At 45.4% G+C, this 18,537-nt stretch overlaps 2 protein-coding genes across 2 annotated transcripts in view; both read right to left on the minus strand.

Moving 5' to 3' along the window:
• Positions 1-71: 71 nt before the first annotated feature.
• stard5 (StAR related lipid transfer domain containing 5) lies at positions 72-5,533 on the minus strand. The gene is made up of 6 exons (XM_084476490.1): positions 5,103-5,533; positions 4,117-4,166; positions 3,747-3,879; positions 3,348-3,465; positions 2,696-2,789; positions 72-2,231 (listed from the first exon to the last, which is right to left on the minus strand). The coding sequence occupies exons 1-6, from the start codon at positions 5,190-5,192 to the stop codon at positions 2,081-2,083; spliced, it is 636 nt and encodes a 211-aa protein (XP_084332616.1). The 5' UTR covers positions 5,193-5,533; the 3' UTR covers positions 72-2,080.
• A 947-nt stretch (positions 5,534-6,480) lies between these two features.
• Positions 6,481-18,537, minus strand: part of tmc3 (transmembrane channel like 3) — a gene marked incomplete at both ends in the record, with an annotated part of 18,704 nt that continues 6,647 nt past the window's right edge. The window contains 18 exons of the mRNA XM_084476339.1: positions 6,481-7,053; positions 7,159-7,561; positions 8,047-8,317; positions 8,696-8,738; positions 8,822-8,900; positions 9,169-9,294; positions 9,449-9,559; positions 10,475-10,603; positions 11,212-11,279; positions 11,746-11,874; positions 12,456-12,704; positions 13,031-13,109; positions 13,328-13,437; positions 14,424-14,571; positions 15,071-15,114; positions 15,529-15,676; positions 16,251-16,393; positions 17,436-17,534. Coding sequence (XP_084332465.1) covers positions 6,481-7,053; positions 7,159-7,561; positions 8,047-8,317; positions 8,696-8,738; positions 8,822-8,900; positions 9,169-9,294; positions 9,449-9,559; positions 10,475-10,603; positions 11,212-11,279; positions 11,746-11,874; positions 12,456-12,704; positions 13,031-13,109; positions 13,328-13,437; positions 14,424-14,571; positions 15,071-15,114; positions 15,529-15,676; positions 16,251-16,393; positions 17,436-17,534 — 2,952 coding nt within the window. The remainder of the gene's footprint in view (positions 7,054-7,158; positions 7,562-8,046; positions 8,318-8,695; positions 8,739-8,821; positions 8,901-9,168; positions 9,295-9,448; positions 9,560-10,474; positions 10,604-11,211; positions 11,280-11,745; positions 11,875-12,455; positions 12,705-13,030; positions 13,110-13,327; positions 13,438-14,423; positions 14,572-15,070; positions 15,115-15,528; positions 15,677-16,250; positions 16,394-17,435; positions 17,535-18,537) is intronic.

Consider the following 18,537-nt stretch of genomic DNA (forward strand, 5'->3'; position numbering starts at 1 on the left):
TCCAGATATAGAAAAAGTACATTTAGGTGAATATTTTTTAAATGAGAAATGTCGAAACACAAATGTATTCTGATTGGTAATTTAATGACAATGCTGGTGCTTTACAAAAACAGAAGAACAATTATTTTGGAACAGTGTAGTACTAGGTAAACAGTCTATCTTATGTGCTGAATATACATGTAAAACTTAACATGGGCCACTCTCTTTAGCAGCAGTTGTTTTCAATGGGATGAAAACATCACAAAATGGAATTGATATTACAGTAACATTTTTGATCTTGCATAAATGGCCAAAAAACACTCTTTGACTTCATCACTTTGTCAAAAACGTACCCAAGATCACACGCAGCAAACTACAAAATTATAAGAAACACAGACTAATTGTCAGAAATTGGTCAAACCAAGTTATTTACCTGTAAGCATGGGAATGCCATCTGCATGTTTGATTAATGGCAGTGCTTTGGGTCTTCGCTCTCCATTTAACAATATTACAATATTTTCATATTGGAAGAATCCCATCTGTTATTTTATATGGAAAATTGTCTTTGTGGCGACAAGGTAAAATTCACTCCCCAGGTCATGATTATTGATATTCGCATTTGTATACCACATTATTATACCTCATTTACTTGTCGTGTTTATTTTAGTTTAGCAGCCACCTGTATTTACCATTTCAAGTCAATAACATATTCAAGCATTTACACACCTCAGAGACACAAGTGAAAATATTACATGTTTTCCATTTTCCTATTACCTTGAGCGGAGAATTTGCAACAGAAATAATTTCTCCCGGGATGAAAAAGTCATTGGAATCAGAAAAAGATCAACAGGAAGGCAAGCACACAAAACACGAACATGACAGTAGAATGCACTTCTAAAGGTTGTCGTTATCGTTAAGAATATCCTTATGGGATACAAGGAAATAAAAGGGACTTTTAGTTTGAAAATAATTACTTAACGATACAATAATGATTAAAAAAGATGTTACCTTATATGGCTTATCATATTTGTAAATGGAGAATGATGCATGCAAGTCTGACCACCAGCATCTTATTGCTGGTAGGCTACCAGTCAAACAGAACACTGATCTTTACCTTACCTCAACTCGTACCACCATACCCACTGTCTGACATACTGACTATCTTAAATCACAAGGCCTCTGATTTTGTCATTTTGTTTAGCACTTGACCTGAACTCTCTTGAACCCTTGAACCTGAACGCTAACTGGGCCTGACGTTTTTTTTTTTGTTGGAATTATAAAGTGCTTCTAAGATAATTTAGAAGAAATTGGCTTTGTGTGCCAGTTTAAATAAGATTTAACGCAAAATACACGCTTTGCTGTAGTTTTTTAAAAATGATTCAGCAAACACGAGGGTAGCCTTCAAGGTGTCTTTGAGACAGGAGTAAAGAAGATCTCAGTCACCGCTCGCCTTTGATAAAAGCTCAGCTCAATGTGTGTGCAGCAAATACACAAAAATAGCCCATGGACATCGAGTAGTAAAGGGAATGTACAACAACACCCAGTATAGCAATGTAGTGTAGTTTGGTTTTCCTGTTTTGAAACAAAAGCTTGCACCTTTTTTGGATGGATCACCTATCCATGAGTCATTGTCGAGTCATTTTGTGTTAATAGATGCAAACCACATGTAATAGAGGTGCCTCAATCTGTGCTTTGATATTTAAGTACTGTATACTGTATGGAAGGGGGGCAGATGTCCTGGGGGCTGAGTGGAATATACAGTATAACCGACAGAAGAACCATCAAACTTCTTCAAGTGCAAGGCAAAAACAACAGAAAAATGAGGTATAATCTCACTGCCCTGCCTTGGAATCTGATTCCAGGGTCCCAGGGTAAGTATCAAGGTCACATGCAACATGCATGTTTTTTTACTGTGTAACAACTATGCAGTGAACAGGAAGGGAAAGTAGAAGTGGAATGCCAGGGTGAGAGCAACAAGAGAACACTGCATATACGGTTTTAGACACACGGCAGGATTATAAAAACAAAACGGGAGCTAAAAGATAATCTACTGGATTCAACGGGAGGCGTGACCTGTTAGCTGGAGCTGGGGGGGCCGCTCTCAGTGGTCCTTAAGGGACTTCACAGCCTTGGCCAGGTTGCTGTAGAACTCGGCCATGCTGGAGGGGAAGAAGGAGTCCACCACGGAGCGGGGGAGCAGACCGCCCAGGTCTGTCTGGAAGAAGCTGAACACCTGCGTCTTGTTGGGCTCTCTGGAGGACGGAGCAGAGGGGAGGAGAGGAGAGGACAGGACCGATGTGGACATGAGAAGTCAGAAGAAAACAGCTGGCGACACAAGGCTTATGTTTTCGGGGGGCTGTGGCTCAATGCTGCCCCACTGTGGGCAAACTGGACGGCCACTTGAGGCTTCTTTTATGTCCATTAAAAAAAGATTTAGTGAAGCGCAAACCAATATCGAGATATAAAAATTGAATAATTTGACTAACGTCAAAATGTCAAAGCGCATTTATCACCAAACGCACAGTACACACCAGGGTCACCCCGGACAATACTATTCTTGCAACAAGGCATGCACTGTTAGCTATTGATTGCATTAGGCCCGATAGGATTATTTTTATCCTTTCCCTTGTTATTCTCATGAACATTTCTCTGCCCATTTTGCATAGCAAGAGGGCCAGCAGGACCCAGCATGACATCGCAGGGGCCCTGTACTTACCCTGAGATGGGGACACAGATACAGCCACAGGTGTGGTTGAAGCCCCTCACAAAGCCTGACTGGGGGGGGCAGCTGGGGTGAACCACGTTGGTGGCTGTCGGGGGGCAGAGGAAAAGAGGTGCACGTTCAGATATTAGACATGATCAGGTGTCCCAGGCCTCAAATAAGAACATTGAGGACAGTAAATATGGTTCAACGATACATTATTGTTAGACATATCCAACCCAAACATTTGGACATTTTTAATGTGAAAAGGTTATAACATAATTTCAGGAAAAGAGAATTCTAAAGCATTTAAAGCGCTGTGGTTTTTCCCAACTCTTCAAATATAAATTTGATCTTGAGAATAATTGGTAAGGGTTGTAAACACTTGGAGAAATGAAAAATGTTAGGTGGTCAGCAGCTAACCTTGAACACTATATAGTGCGCTTCAGTAAAGTCCACACCTAAAGTAACACAGGCTATAAACACAGAAGGGTGTCTATTAGCCCCTTGGCTAAGAGAGGCCGCTCTGCTACAGGAGGCATTTAGGTTGTTGATGTGTCACATGCGCTTGCTCGTGCTCAGTCAGAGGCATAACTCACATAACAAAACACCGCGAAAAGTGCAAGAGGAGAAAGAACCAAGACGGTCAACAAGAGGCTAGGCTTACCGTTCGATGAGATGGTGCCGTCTTCATATTGCTTTATCTGCACAACGTCCACAAAGTCTCGCGGAGCGATGATGCCCATGGCTGCCGACGGGGTCACCGTTCTGCAGACCGAGATGATCTGAGGAGGGGGAAGGGGGGTACAGAGAGGCACAATTCATCATCCCGCTTCCTGTAGACCTCCTTGATGAACATATCAAACATCTACATCTACCTATATCTAACATCTACCTAATGAAAAGTGTCCGCTTTCTGAATAGCATGGGTGTATCACATTATTTGGGTGGGGGGGGGGGGGGGGGGTGGGTCCTCAGTATGTAGGCACTGGTTTGGGTCAGACGTCCAAGAAAATATGAGTTGAAAAATGTACGGAACCCGTATACACTGATGGTTTCCACGCACCTCTGTCACTTGTTCCAGGAGCTCAAACTTCTTGACGTTGTTATCCCATTTCACCCTCAGTCCACCCGGCACTGGCTCAAGGCACTCCCACACCTTCTCCTTGCTGCCGTTGACCACCCCCTCCCCCTTATAGCTGCAGTCACACAACACAGGACGCACCGTCAAGAGAAGTAGGACAGATATAAAAAGGAATGTACACGCTGCGGTGTATGCAGACTAGTGTGCCCTTATTGTCCGAGCTATTACATCATTATGAACAAACAGACGTCAATCCCGGGAGCAGAACAAACAACATCATGCAACAATGTGCTTCAGTGAAAAAAACGACCTTTGGTTATGTTCATCATTTAGGGGTAGAGTAACAACTCACACATTTCCTGGGAACTCAGTGGAGGGACGCCAGGAGACGACGACATCATTCTATAAAGGAGATATTAAACGTTGATTAACTATTTAAGGCAGATTTGCCAGTTTAAGTCAGTGGGGTCACTTATCTGGTACAGATGGTTTATCCATGTATTATAACAAACGATTCATCCAAACAGATAAACCTATACAACATACACGCAGGTAAACAAGAGAGACTGGACTGGTCCCATTTCACCTGCAGCTTTATTACAAACTGGAGTAAGGGTCAATGTCACCTTTTGAAGCACATGGTACATTGTATAGCCCAGACTCTCCCTAAACGGGTCACCTTTGCCGTTTTTGCACCAAAGCTATGTGCAGCAGCATAAAGACCCCTTCACTGATGAACCATTCATTCATAAATCCAGGTGGAGACGTGGCAGACAGCAGCCATATTCCGTCCTCCCCTTCATGATGGATGTGGTTGATGTGGCCAAATGGGCAGGATTTAATGACTGTAACGTGACATTTGGTTTTGTTGTGACGACTTAACACATGCAGCATTGTGGTTTATTGAATCCACGGGCTGAAGTTTACAGATCATCCCTCGTTATTGGTTATTACTGATCCTAGTTTGCGACGATTTATGACATAATTGGGCGGGGGTATAAATCATTTTTTGGATTTAACTTTTAATCTACGTCCACCCTCATGTGGGGGTGTTTTATAATGTGCACACAGGCTGGGTGTATGGTGATCAGCTCTCTGATCAGGGATCGAGATCGATGGACACAGTCATGACTATGTTTCACTGTACCAGTGAGGATATGGTGATCAAATATTAAACACATGGGACAGAATTCAGTCGTCCATAAGACCTGATCGAATAAGACACGCGGTGCTTTATTCATCCAATACGAGGAATCAGGATGTCAGAATGACTTTACACGAATAACAGGTTTTAACAAAGATCAAGTGAATACAAAAAAAACATCATCAGTCATTTACCGACTTCTTGCAGGTCTTCCAGCCGGACTCGTCCTTCTTGAAGCCCAGCAGGCAGTCAGACACGGTGTTGGCTTTATGTACAAAATCCATGGATGGCTGTGGTGTTCAAACGCGTTTTTAAAAAATGGGGCTAGCCCAGCTGTCGTGTACGATCTATAGATCCTATAGGCCTTGATGAGGACACCGGGGTCGGCTCTGTGTCACTTAGCATGGGGAGCTAACAAGCCATTCAAAGCTGAGGAGGTGAGGCTAGCAGGCTAACACAGCTGGGCGGCGGAACCGAGCCTTTCCACTCGTCCACAGTCAATCATCGCATCGGTGGTTTCCAGCGAACGCCAATGTCAGGGTTAGATAGTCAGAATAACCCATTCACGTGATGACCGTAATAGAAAGAGATACTGATTTGAATGACCGACTCGCATAACGTTACAGCCCCATAAACCCGAGTCACTCAAAAGCAGAGACGCTGCAGAAACGTGACTCACTAGCCCCCCGCGCGGTTATTGTAGGTACTGCTGGGATTTGTAGTTCAAATGCAGCACACATCAAACTCTAGGTCAATATCTAGGACTTAAACATATGGACGTTATGGATGTTTATGAAGACAAACATGTATAAGTACATGCAACATGAAAACATATGCAAATACGCCTAAATATTCATGCAAACACATAAATAATTTAAGCAGTGGCCAACCGTGACCCTTGTCACTTGATCTTCAGCAGTACTGAAGACAGACATTATTAAGCAGCAATAAAAAGCAAATTCAGATTAAAGTGCTCAGAGCAGTTGTTTCATAATATGGTACAAAGACTGTATTCGTGGGGCTGTGTGTATGTGCCCCCCAACTGTCCTGCTTGTGGTCGATGCCATGTGTAGTCCAAGTTTTCTATAGCTCACCTTATACTAACCTTTCAGTTCATCTTAATACAACCTGGCGAGACCAATCTGGCGAGACCAGTCTGAACCACAAATAAAGCAATTACAAGGTGGAAAATACAAGGTATTCCTCATAAAACAGAACCTAGAGACAGCTTGACTTATTGGAGCCCCCCCCCCCACATATGTAGCGGAAACTTGTGGAAACTTCATCAGCATTATTTACCCAACCGAAACCGAAATTGATTAATATTTAATAGTTTGATGTACAGATAAAATAAGCAAGGTAAGACCACCACCATCTTATGTGAACATATGTAATGTAATTATCAAACATTATATGAGGAGAATTCTCTTACACACTACACTGTTAAGTTAAAATGTTAAAATGTTACAAATATATACTTTGCTGTCGCAATTGATAATTCCATCTTTGTAACTTTTGGTCAGCAAATATACATATGATTGCAAAGACTTTTGCTAACCCTTTCCCTATCCCTCACACATTGGAGCAAACCAATTCATTTGACCTAGAGACGTTGAGATCGATGCTGGCCTTCGACTTCTTCTTAGCCATCTTGCCCTGCCTGGCGTCAGACTTGAGATGGCGCTCCTTGTTGTGGATGACCTGGATGTACTGGTCGGTGCTGCTGTTCTGCTGGTCGCTACTGGAGCCCAAGGAGGCGGAGTCAGACTCCGTCAGGGCGGGCTCCAGCTTGGACCTGGTCTTGACCTTGGGCTTGACCTGGGGTTCCCCCGGCCTGGCCACGCCGGAGGACTGCCCGTAGCGCCCTGGGGACAGGGCGGGGCGTCGGACGCGCGCCGCCGCCGCCCCCGGCTCCGCCCTCCTCCCGCCGGCGTGCGAGCAGGCGTATGCCTCCAGCCCCTCCCAGTCTATCTCGTCCTCCTCGTCCTCCTCCCTGGCGTTCGCCCCCGCCTGCGCCGCCCCCCCCCGCCTGCCCCGGGCCACGTGGGCGTCCTTCCCCATGGACACCTGGCTCTCCACGCGCTCGCCGATGTAGAAGCGCGCCGGCTGGTACAGGTCCGAGAGGGACCGCGGGCGCCGGCCGTCCTGTCCCAACAAGCCCTTCCGCTGCGCTTTCTTCCTGACCTCTGACCCCACCCCTTCCTCCTCCATCTCCTCCTCCTCCTCCTCGCTCAGGTGGGGCTGCGAGGCCAGCGACCTCTGGGACTGGAGCTGGTGTTGCGGGGCGCGGGGGGCGTAGCGCTTGCCGCCGCCGCCGCCGCCGCCGCCGCGCGGGGGGTAGAGGTCCGAGGGTCCGTCGGGGCAGTAGTGGCGGGGGATGCGCGTGGTGGAGCGCAGCAGCTTCTTGCGCGCCTCGTGCTCGTTCAGGATGACGTAGCGCGTGGCCACGTGCGGCCGCCGCGCCGCATAGCTGTGGGCCGTGACCACGCCCGCCGCCTCGGCCGGGTGCGCGGGCCGAGCCGTCTTGCGGTACAGCGGGTCCGAGTAGTGGACGTCGTCGGGGAAACCGGGGGCGGGGTTGTACGCCACGTGGCGGTAGGACTTGGCCCGGCAGGAGCCGCTGGGGCCGACGAGGAACGGAGCCGACTGCTGCCTGCTGGGGAAAAAAGAGAGTTGAGTTAAGTGAGTGATATTATGTTAAGCGACTTATAGGGGATTGTCATAACTGTCCTTCAGGAGCCGTTAGTGGTTAGGGCGTTTTAATCCTACAAATACACTGCAGATCTTGGTGCTTAGCTAGCTGTTGAGTTGAGCGATTCAAGCTACAAAATATATATTATTAAAATAACTCCACACTGGTGGCCTTGATTTCATTGAACATGATCGTTCTCGAAATTAAACTGCCAGGCTTTTCTTTTTGTGCTGTCAACATTAAGGGACAAAACAGCTGTTATCACAGAGTAGTAAGTTCCTCAATGAAAGAAAAAGGCACAATAGACATTTAACAACGAGTTGTATTACACTATGATTAAACGGTTTCCCTTTTCTCAATACAGAACCAAAGGCTTCAAAGAACCTTCCAGTATTGTCAGATTGTATTCGTCAGACGCCACAGTAGTTCTTCTGTGATAACTCTACCTAGTGGGTAGGTGGTCGGGCCTCTGCCTGTGCAACATTGGCACGGGGGGACTTCTGGAAGTTCCAGCCACACCTCCTGTGTTCAGTTCTGCCCGTGACACCGACTGGGTGATGGTGCGGATGCTGTTACCACGGCGAACGGGAGACTGAAAGTTGGTGACACTGCCGTTGTGCTGCGGCGATGAGTGGATGGAGGACTCGTGGCTCGTGACGTCGCTCTCCTGCTGGTCCGTCTTCGTATCGACGGCGACCTCTGGGGCTTGGAGCCTGGCTGATGATGTCATAGGTCATAGGTCAGTCGTTATTACAACCTTGCTTACAACCTTTCGTACATTTCTTATGCTAACAATAAAAACGTCTTTGTCCAATGGACAAATGCAGTTCCAAGAAGCAGTGGAAGAAGTCAGTGTTTGCAAACAATGCTTATGCTTGATTTAGAAAAAAGCGTAGATGTACTGCTAAATGCAATTATGCTTTTGGATTAACTTTAAGGAGTGGCTATACTTGTAATGTGATGATATACTACTATAGAACAGTGCTGTCCTTCACTTGATTTCCTCAAAGTACATTCATGCCATTCACTCTATTAACAGTAAAGGGAACATTAGCCATCCTTTGTTTCTGAGATGAAGTCATGAGCAAGCCCTACCTGCAGCCAACTGGAAGACTTTCTTCTTGTCATTTGACCGTTCCTAGAATCCCAGAGACCACAAGGTAAACATGTAGAGCTGTTAAAAGATGCTTCCAGGCCTCAAATCCTGTTTTACACACTTACTGTCTGGAGCTGCTGCCTCAGCTGGTTGTTGGTGAACTTGAGGGATCTGGCGATGGCCTGGAGGTAGTATATCAGCATGCTGGAATACACAGTCAACAGTAGCCTGAAGCACGATAAACAGGGGTGTTTTCTTTTGTCTTTGAATTGTACATGGCTGGCCTTGTTTCTGTACATATATTTCTTCATTTAAGTGTGTATCTGTGCATGTATGCACAATGTGTCTGTATGTGTCTGTGTCTGTGTGTGACTGTTCATGTGTGTGTGTGTGTGTGTGTGTGTGTGTGTGTGTGTGTGTGTGTGTATGTGTGTGCCAGCTTGCATGCTAGTGTGCATCCGTGTGGCCTCACAAGAGCAGTAGCAGTGCGGGCAGAGCCACAACTGGGCTGGTGATGTAACTCATCACTTTGCTGAACCACAGCGGGAAGTCACTGGCAATGGTGTCGGAAATGATGTCATAGATCTTCTCCTGTCCACTGTAAAGTCAGTGCAAGACAAATAAACACAAACACAACATATACACACACATTTTACTGCTGCACAGTACTAGGCTAGCCCATCTTATTTACATATATTTGTGCATAGTTAATAATTAATGAGTGATTACATAATAAAACATTGGGTTTTTACCTGAATGGCCCACAGTGCTGAGATGGTCTATATCGCACTATGGCGAAGATCGTGGGCAGCATGCACAGGAACAGCATGAACAACAACATGGCCAGATAGAAGTTGTTTGATCTAATAAAACATAAAACATAAAAACAAAATTACACCTGAGTTACATAAATATAAGCTGTGTATTAATTGTATTGTTTTAAATATGTTTTATGTGTGTTTGTGTATATGTAAATGACCATATAATATTGAAACCAGTCTCCAATATTTACATTAAGACAAAATAGGATTTTGTATAGTGCTAATCTGTAGGAAATAATTGTTATCTACCCTTCCCCTACATTCTGTGTGGGTTGTGTTAACTCTCTGATTTACACAATAAATCGGTCGATGGTGCACTGTGTTAACATGAATGGGATTTAACTGGTCAGTACAGTGTCTGGCTCCATTGCTCCCTCCCCTCAAGCAAAACAGCATTACAGCGATACACACAACCCTCACTCAAAACAGAGAGAGACAGAGAGAGAGGGAAGGAGGGAGCGGGAGAGAGAGAGAGAGAGAGAGAGAGAGAGAGAGAGAGAGAGAGAGTGAAGTAATATGCTTCTTTGTGTGTGAATGGGTGCTGTTATATTCTACCCCATCTGGGAGAGACTGATAAGACCCCGGAGAAACAGCCTTGTTACATAAATCTGAAGCAGCCAAAGGACCATAGGCCCGGAAGCCCTTACTGTCAGTCAGCTGCATGAAATTATAGATATCGAGATGTTACAATCCAAGCAAATCACTGGAAATTGAAATGTGAAGTGACTCACGCACGCACAAACCGCCACACAACACCCCCCCCCCCCATACACACACACACACACACACATACACGCACACACATCCTTTTTGAATGGTTCACCAAATAGGAAATTGATTTAGAATCGTTAAATTGTCTTTCTCTGTGTTGGTTTGTTTGGTTTATTTGTTTTAGAGCTTCATTTCATTATGTGTGCGTGTGCGTGTGTGCGTGCGTGCGTGCGTGCATGTATGAACCTGGATGCCCGGAAGACTTGCTGATGGGGAACATTGCAGGTCAAAACAGCCCAGCTCCTCAGGTACATCAAGCCAATCAGCTTCATCACATTAAAGGCAGGGAGACAAGGGGAGAAAAACGCCCCCATCCTGGATAAAAAAAGAGAGACACGTAAGTGGTCACCCACGCACACACGACAAACAGATGCAGACACACAGAACGGCACACACAAACACAAACATACCCACACATTCAAGAAACAGATGCAGATAGATAAAAGGGAAAAACTAAAACCCACACACAATTTCACACACAGTCTGGGTACTTGGCGGGGACACTTTGTGGGGACATTTTGTGAGGACGCCCTTTGGGGAGGCTTGTGTGTTTCCTCATAAACCACATTAGAGCGAGCCACTCGGGGCGCCACATTATTACACTCATCACCCACCAGACGATATCTCGGAAATGAGTCGTGGGGGGGGGGGGGGGGGGGGGGAGAAATACAACCTAGCTGAGTGTGCGGGAGTGTAATGGAGAGATTGCAGGCAAGGCTAAAGTCAATTTACCCAGGGTCACTGCCTCTCTGCACTGCTACTCCTGCTAATAGTGGCACAGGGCGTCCGGTATTGCACCGGTGGCAATAGCTGAAGCTCCTGTGCTGCAGCTTTTAATGGAGATAGTAGAGATCTCTGGCATTGTGGCTATGGTCATTTTGTGAGGGAAAACAGTCATTAGCACATTGTTTAATCGGACTCACCAGATCATCCCCTGGTTGTAGATCAGGTGCAGGACATTCTCCGCTATTTTGAATTCTCCGTATTCGGGCTGAGGGTTGATTCAAGAGAAAAGGTATTATCTGTGTCCTCATAATTCTAGTGGGCCAACGACAAAGCCATGTGCTGCATTGAGATAAAGGAAATGTATTCAGTTTAGAAATTGGCAGTTCTTCAAGATTTTTAAAGAGGTCCAAGATCTTGCTCGGACTCTATCTTATGGATGGCTTCTGGCCGTGCCAGGGTGGCAGCCTGCCAGCATTGCGCTTCAAGAACTTTATTCTGTATTATTAAAGTTCTGTAATATTCTCTTCACCAAAGTGACCTCTGTTTGAATTGGACGACAGTTACCCACAATTGAATTGGCATATTTTGACAGCATAGTGAAATGTAGTGTTTAATGTTTGATCTGTTGTGCGATGTAGTGTTTAATGGGTGATCTGTTGGGGCGATGTAGTGTTTAATGTGTGTTCTGTTGGGTAATGTAGTGTTTAATATCTCATCTGTTGGTCACTCACAAACTTGCTCTCCAGGTCCCAGCAGCAGCAGTCACTGAGGTAACGCACCACCAGGCCACGGATGAAGTCAATCAATAGGATGCTGGCTACCGTGAAGATCATGTCGATGATGGACAGCTTCAGCATCTCCTGTGTTGTGAAGCACGCACACGCGCACACACAGGCACACGCACACGCACACACACACACACACACACACACACACACACACACACACACACACACACACACACACACACACACACACACACACACCATTTGTTTATGTACTGCTATTTGTGTTTTTCACATTTCCGAGCAACTGAGTTATAGCAATTGCCATGCTGCCCCCTACTGGTCTTTGGCAATATTACTTGTTATTGCCTGATCACAACACATTTAACACAGATGAGAGCTAAATTGTTGTAAATATTTTAGGTTATAATACCAGAGAAATGCAAACATTATCAAACTTTAGTTTTGTGCCCACTATAATGTCTTTCTTATTTTATATTCATCCTACAGCAAAATGAGAAAAAGAGAAACAAGAGAGAGACAAACAAAGAGAGTGAGTGACAGACAGACAGGCAGACAGACACAAAGAGTGACAGACAGACAGGCAGGCAGACAGACACAAAGAGTGACTGACAGACAGACAGACAGAGAGTGAGTTACAGAGAGTGATAGGTGATACAAACAGAGTGAGAAGGAGAGACGGAAAGAGAGATAACCTGTCCAACGTAGGTCTCCCAGCAGGGGTCCTGCTGAGAACGGGCGTTCTTCTCAAACAGAGCCGTGTGATTGGTCAATGCCACCAAGACGTTCTTGCCAGTGCTGACGTTGCTGAAGACGCTGCCCGCGTCCAGCACCGTTGCGATGGTCGCTATGGTGGTGGTGGTCGTCGTCATGGTCGTGCTGTTGTTCTTGTGTCCAGAGAGATACATCTCTGAGACTAAGGTGGACAGACTCTCCTCATCTGGCTGAGAGATGGTGGCCAGGAAGGTGCTGGGGTCGGACCAGTTACCAGGAACCACCTGGACCTGGACCTGGACACACACACACACACACACACACACACACACACACACACACACACACACACACACACACACACACACACACACACACACACACACACACACACACACACACACACACACACACACACACACACACACAGTAGAGACGTTTGAAGTAATGGATGATGATTGGTCCCTTTGCATCAGCGAATGGCTACACCAGTGTAATACAATACTGGTGGTTGTGCCTAACTCACTAATACCAGTGTTCTGAGAGGCGTACTCACAGCAGAGCTCATGATGTTGACCTTGTCCAGCAGGGCGATGATTAGGCTGTACAGATTGCCCAGGTACAGCACCAGAACCCTGTGGACACACACTCAACTCACTTTGCGTCCATAAACCTCTTTCCTTATGTTATTCAATGGAGCCTCTTCACTTGATATAGCTGACTCTCTCTCTGTCTCTCTCTTTCTCCCCCTTTCTAGCTCTCTCTTTATCTCTCTCTTCAACTCTCTCTAGATATAGCGGTAGAGATGGATATCAATATATATCTATCAGCCCAGTATGTGCTGGTGTTTCACCTGGCCAGCTGGAAGCGTAGGGAGGTTCTTGGATGGTACATCTCCAGCTGAGAGACCAGCTCAAAAGCAGACGGAGCGATCATGGTGATCAGAGACACCACCACACTGACCTGCAAGGAGAAAGGTATACAGGGGAATAGCAATGACTGCCTGACTAGGAAAACTATCATTCTCAGGCTAACTAGCATGGTAGACATTTACATGAAGTGTACATTGTATGGTATTTGTACATGCACAAGTCAGTACAGTAATATTATACAGTATGGTCAGCAGTTTAGCATCCTTCTGAATTCACAAAAAAATAAAAATGATCTACCAACTTATTTTCTCTGTTTTTCTGTATTTATAACATCTTAGCCAAATATTCCACATTCCAAAAAAGGGTCTTATAGACGTCCTTTATATACAAACTGACTGCTTTATGATTCCTAGCCACGCGAGAACTACGACTTATCATTTAGTGTGAAGTAGAGCAGTAAAAACAATTTCTGTGGAAGCAGATAGTTCATAAGTTAAAGTTGGAGTTGCAAACATTTTCTTAGCTAAAGTCTGGGACACGGGCCAAAAAGGGTTGGGAACCACTGGCTTAACTCCTCTCGGGAGGCCAATGAAATCAGCGGCTGCCACGGACAGATGGTAGTGAACCCAAGCCAACCAATTACTCCTCTCCTCTGGCCTTACTGTAACTGCCTGGCTCCGCTTTCAGCCCCAGTCAGACAGCGCTGGCATCCAGCGTCACCTAATCCCATTGTAAGGACAACTAACCCAATGAGCGGCGAGACAGGGTTCCACCCACCACCGGAGATGCAAAGCACCAGTGTTGTCGTCCAGTCGTTCAATCCCAACCCCGAGATCTCAGTGCTCGAGTCCGAGTCCCCAAAATGGAGTCAGAGTCCAGGCAGTCACCATAAAAACAATACGACCGCTGACACAATTTTGAATGGTGTTTATTTAGTCATACTTAGACATACCAACACATAGCAAATAAGCAAATAAACACCAATAAAACCACATGTTGCATTTTAAACTAATAAGTACCAGTCGTCATATCTGACGTCTGAATCAAAATACAGTCAGTGCTACGGCCCATGCTCACCTCGTTCTTCTCCCACAGGGTGAGCTCGGGCTTCTCCTGCTCCAGCTTCTGAGAGCGGTCCACCACAAAGTAGATGATGTAGATGCTGCCCGCCAGGGACAGCAGCACCAGGATGTTGGCCAGGATGCGGAGGCTGATGAGAACTGCCCTGGGAGGAGGAGAAGAGCAGCCTCGGTGGGCAGGGGATACAGGGCATAGGACTCCCAACTGACTCCCAAACAAAAGTAACCAGGATCGAACCCTGACAGCGACATCTACCTGAAGGCATCTTTGAGCAAGATGCCTTAACCCTGTCCTGCTCCTTTAAGTATAGGCATCTAAAAATGGCGTTTTTCTAACAGCGAGGCCTTTCAATAATGTATTGATACACTTTGTAATTTCCTCAGATGTACTATGTTTATGTTGATTTACGAACACAGACACATGCCCGCACAGCACTGTTGAGTTAGTAGATTGGATAGGCAGGCGTCTGAGGGGGCGTGCAACATGCCAAGATTGATGGTGTTTAAGGTGATTGGATTTGGCAGTTTGTCGAGACAAGCATGACAAGTTTATTTGTTTCCAATTGTTTATCTCTTTCCTTCAACCAACCGGGGGTACATCTGTAGTCAACTTACAACATGTTTGATAAACCAAAAACTACATACAGGCTTGTGTCTTTCTTCTTCTCCTGCTCCTCAACAATGGCTTCCTGCAGGGGGATGGGAACAACATGTAAATGTTACATATGTATTAAATGTGAAACACGTATGATCACACGCCCAGGGTATGCCATTTGATTAATTAAAAAGCAATCATAAACGGATGCAGGTTTTACATTTGGCCTACTAACTTGAGTCACATGATATATTGCGGATGTGCTAAATAAAGATAGTATATCAACATCATTCATACCCATGGTTAACTATATATTTTTCAAACCATCAATTGTTAATTGTACATTTGCATGTCTTCAGACACTGCATTACATGCTAAATATGTTTTCAGATCTTTGGCATGTGGACAATGCCTCCAAATCCAGTAGTGTGTGTGTTTGTGTGTGTGTGTGTTATTACACTGAACGGCCTTGCAGAGTTATTAAAGGAATAAGTCTGTCTTCCCGAACCCTGATGTTGTTGACGATGGCGGCCCCTTTGCTCTCGGCCGCCTCGGGGTTCCCGATCAGGTAGTCCCAGGCGCAGAACACCCGCCAGCAGAAGGTGAAGTTCTCGTCCGAGGCGCTGGCCAGGCTCAGACGGGAGTTCTTCGCCATCCTGGGGGAGGCGTTGGAAGGAGAACAATGTGAAAACATCCCCCCCCCCCGTCCTTCACTCTGGTGTCAACACGTTAGTCAGGCCAAGGGAAAATGTGTCGATCTGCATAACTTTTTTGTACTGAAATTATTTAAATATACTTTTGGATAAGCGTTACTAAATTGTAATAAGGAGGTGGGGGAGACTAGTGGTTTCCTTCACTCTGGTGTCAACACGTTAGTCAGGCCAAGGGAAAATGTGTCGATCTGCATAACTTTTTTGTACTGAAATTATTTAAATATACTTTTGGATAAGCGTTACTAAATTGTAATAAGGAGGTGGGGGAGACTAGTGGTTAGGGGGATTGAGCCAAAAGGTTCTTGGTTTAAAACCCAGGGTCCACAGTCCACCTGGGGGCATCCAGAAGAAGTGAAAGATATCCCTGTAAGCCGCTCTGGCTAAAACTGTCTGCTAAATGACGATCTCTTCAGTTTTTGCATACAGCACTTTTTGTCTATGTGGGATTAGACATTTGACATGTAAAATAGCTGAGTTTGAAAGCTGATAGATAGATACAAGATGCTGGGAGGATTACTTTCTTAACAGGATGATGAAGCTGTAGGCAAAGACCGCCATGCCAACCAGGAAGTAGGCCAGGGGGAGGCGGTAGCCAGCGCTGCCGATCTTCCTCACCCTGCCGTAGTAGCCGTAGAACAGCACAGAGTACTGCAGATAGCCCTGCAGTCCCAACACACACACACACACACACACACACACACACACACACACACACACACACGCACGCACGCACGCACGCACGCATGCACACACACACACACACACACACACACACACATGCTTACACACACGCACACGCACGCACGCACGCACACACGAACACACACACACACACACACACACGATAATAGTGATAATAGTGATCATAAAAGTGATTGAGTCGCCAGGTGGGAATGAAGAAAAATATATCTGCAAAGCTTAAGCAGAAAATCGTTACAATTCCCACTGAACGGCAGTAAAGCCACTCACACTATGGATTACCGTGCACATGACACTTATGCTCCGCGCGACATGAGCCTCATTGTAGAGGTCATGGTAACAGCGAAGGTGATCAGGAAATAAACAGCCTGCTTAAAGGGCTGTAGAATGTTAAATAACAGCCGCTGGTGTCCATTTCAGCACCATGCAGTATTTATATAACAAAGAAAAAGAGTTAGATGGAGGGAGACAGCGTCAGATTGAGAGAGATAGAGAAAGAGAAAGAGAAAGAGCGAGACAGAAAGACAGAGAGATAGAGAGAGAGCAAAAGAGAGAGCGAGAGAGTCGAAGAGTTGGATGGAGAGTTCAAGACAGAGAGATAAAGAGCAAGAGAGATTAGAAGAGATAGAGAGAGCGAGACAGAGAGAAAGAGAGAGTCAGAGAGAGAGATAGAGAGAGAGAGAGAGAGAGAGAGAGAGAGAGAGAGAGAGAGAGAGAGAGAGAGAGAGAGAGAGAGAGAGAGAGAGAGAGAGAGAGAGAGAGAGAGAGAGAGAAACCTTTATTTACAGCAGCGGACCGTTACAGATCTCTATGGACCTTGTATAACTTAATAGAGCACAACACCAACAATCAGTTCCACACACTGATCCTCAATAACAACTTATCTTAGCTCTTGTTAAACAAGGGGGAGAGAGAGAGAGAGAGAGAGAGAGAGAGAGAGAGAGAGAGAGAGAGAGAGAGAAGGAGGGAGGAGATGGAGACAGACACAGAGACATTGACTTGCCCCAAGAGACCAGATGGTGTCCAGGTCCTGTGCTGAGGAGAACTGCTCCTTGGGGATGGTCTTGCTTCTCGTCGTTCCAAACGGGGCCCCGGCCAGCAGCTAAAGCCAGGGACCAACAAAACAAAACAGGAAGTGTTCATGTTAACTTAAATAACCACTTGTTGGAGTTGGACTTTATGTATATTTACATGGTTTATATAGTGATACAATATATATATATATAGGTCTTAACCAAAGTTCGAAGTCAGTGTTTTATTTGGCATGTGCACAGTATTACAAATTGGCACTCTGCACAGTGAAAATCCTTGTGACATGACAAATGACAAATTAGCAAGAAGACATCAAATTATTAGAGTCACAAATAAGGTAAAAGAAATAGCATAATAAGCAAAATAATGACAAGCCTAGCAAAAATATATATAACATAAAAATGTAAAGTAACTCTCACAATTTCTGACAATAAAAAGTGTTATGAGTGGTGTCTTCGTGGCTTCACTCGCTTCTGTGCTCACATAGACCGCACACCTTGCAGCGACCCAGGTTCGATTTCGACCTGTAGCCCTATCCTACATGCCTCTCTTTCTGACTATTTAGCTGCTGTCCATAAAGGCAAAAACCCCATACAAATATATCCAATAATTTAGCTGGATGTCTCAGAAGGTGGAACATGTTTCCCATAAATGACAAGCTTCAATTGAACAGTATTTTTATTGATACCTAGAAGGTAATGACCTGATCTGAAGGGATGAGAGAGTAATGAAGGAGTTGTTATATAGTGGTGGGTTGAAAAGAGCGATAAAACATGGGAATGGAATTGGAAGATGGTGTGACAAGCGAGCAGTTGACCCATGCGGGGGGGAAATTGGGTCCTTGTTTCGGTAGGAGACATCAATTTATTTTATTCCGCTCTAACTACTTTTACTTCTCTGGCCTTTGAGGTGATACTCACGGGAGGCTAAAGGTGTAGGATAAACCATTAAAGTCTGCTCTGTCCTCGCCGACCCAGCTACAGCTTTCATGTCAGGTTTTTCAATCACGATTGGGACAATTAATAAAGGCATGAAGGCATGAAGCATACATTTTGTAACATAATTAGATTGAA

This window comes from Micromesistius poutassou (assembly GCF_964030765.1).
Source record: "Micromesistius poutassou genome assembly, chromosome: 12".
NCBI lineage: Eukaryota > Metazoa > Chordata > Actinopteri > Gadiformes > Gadidae > Micromesistius > Micromesistius poutassou.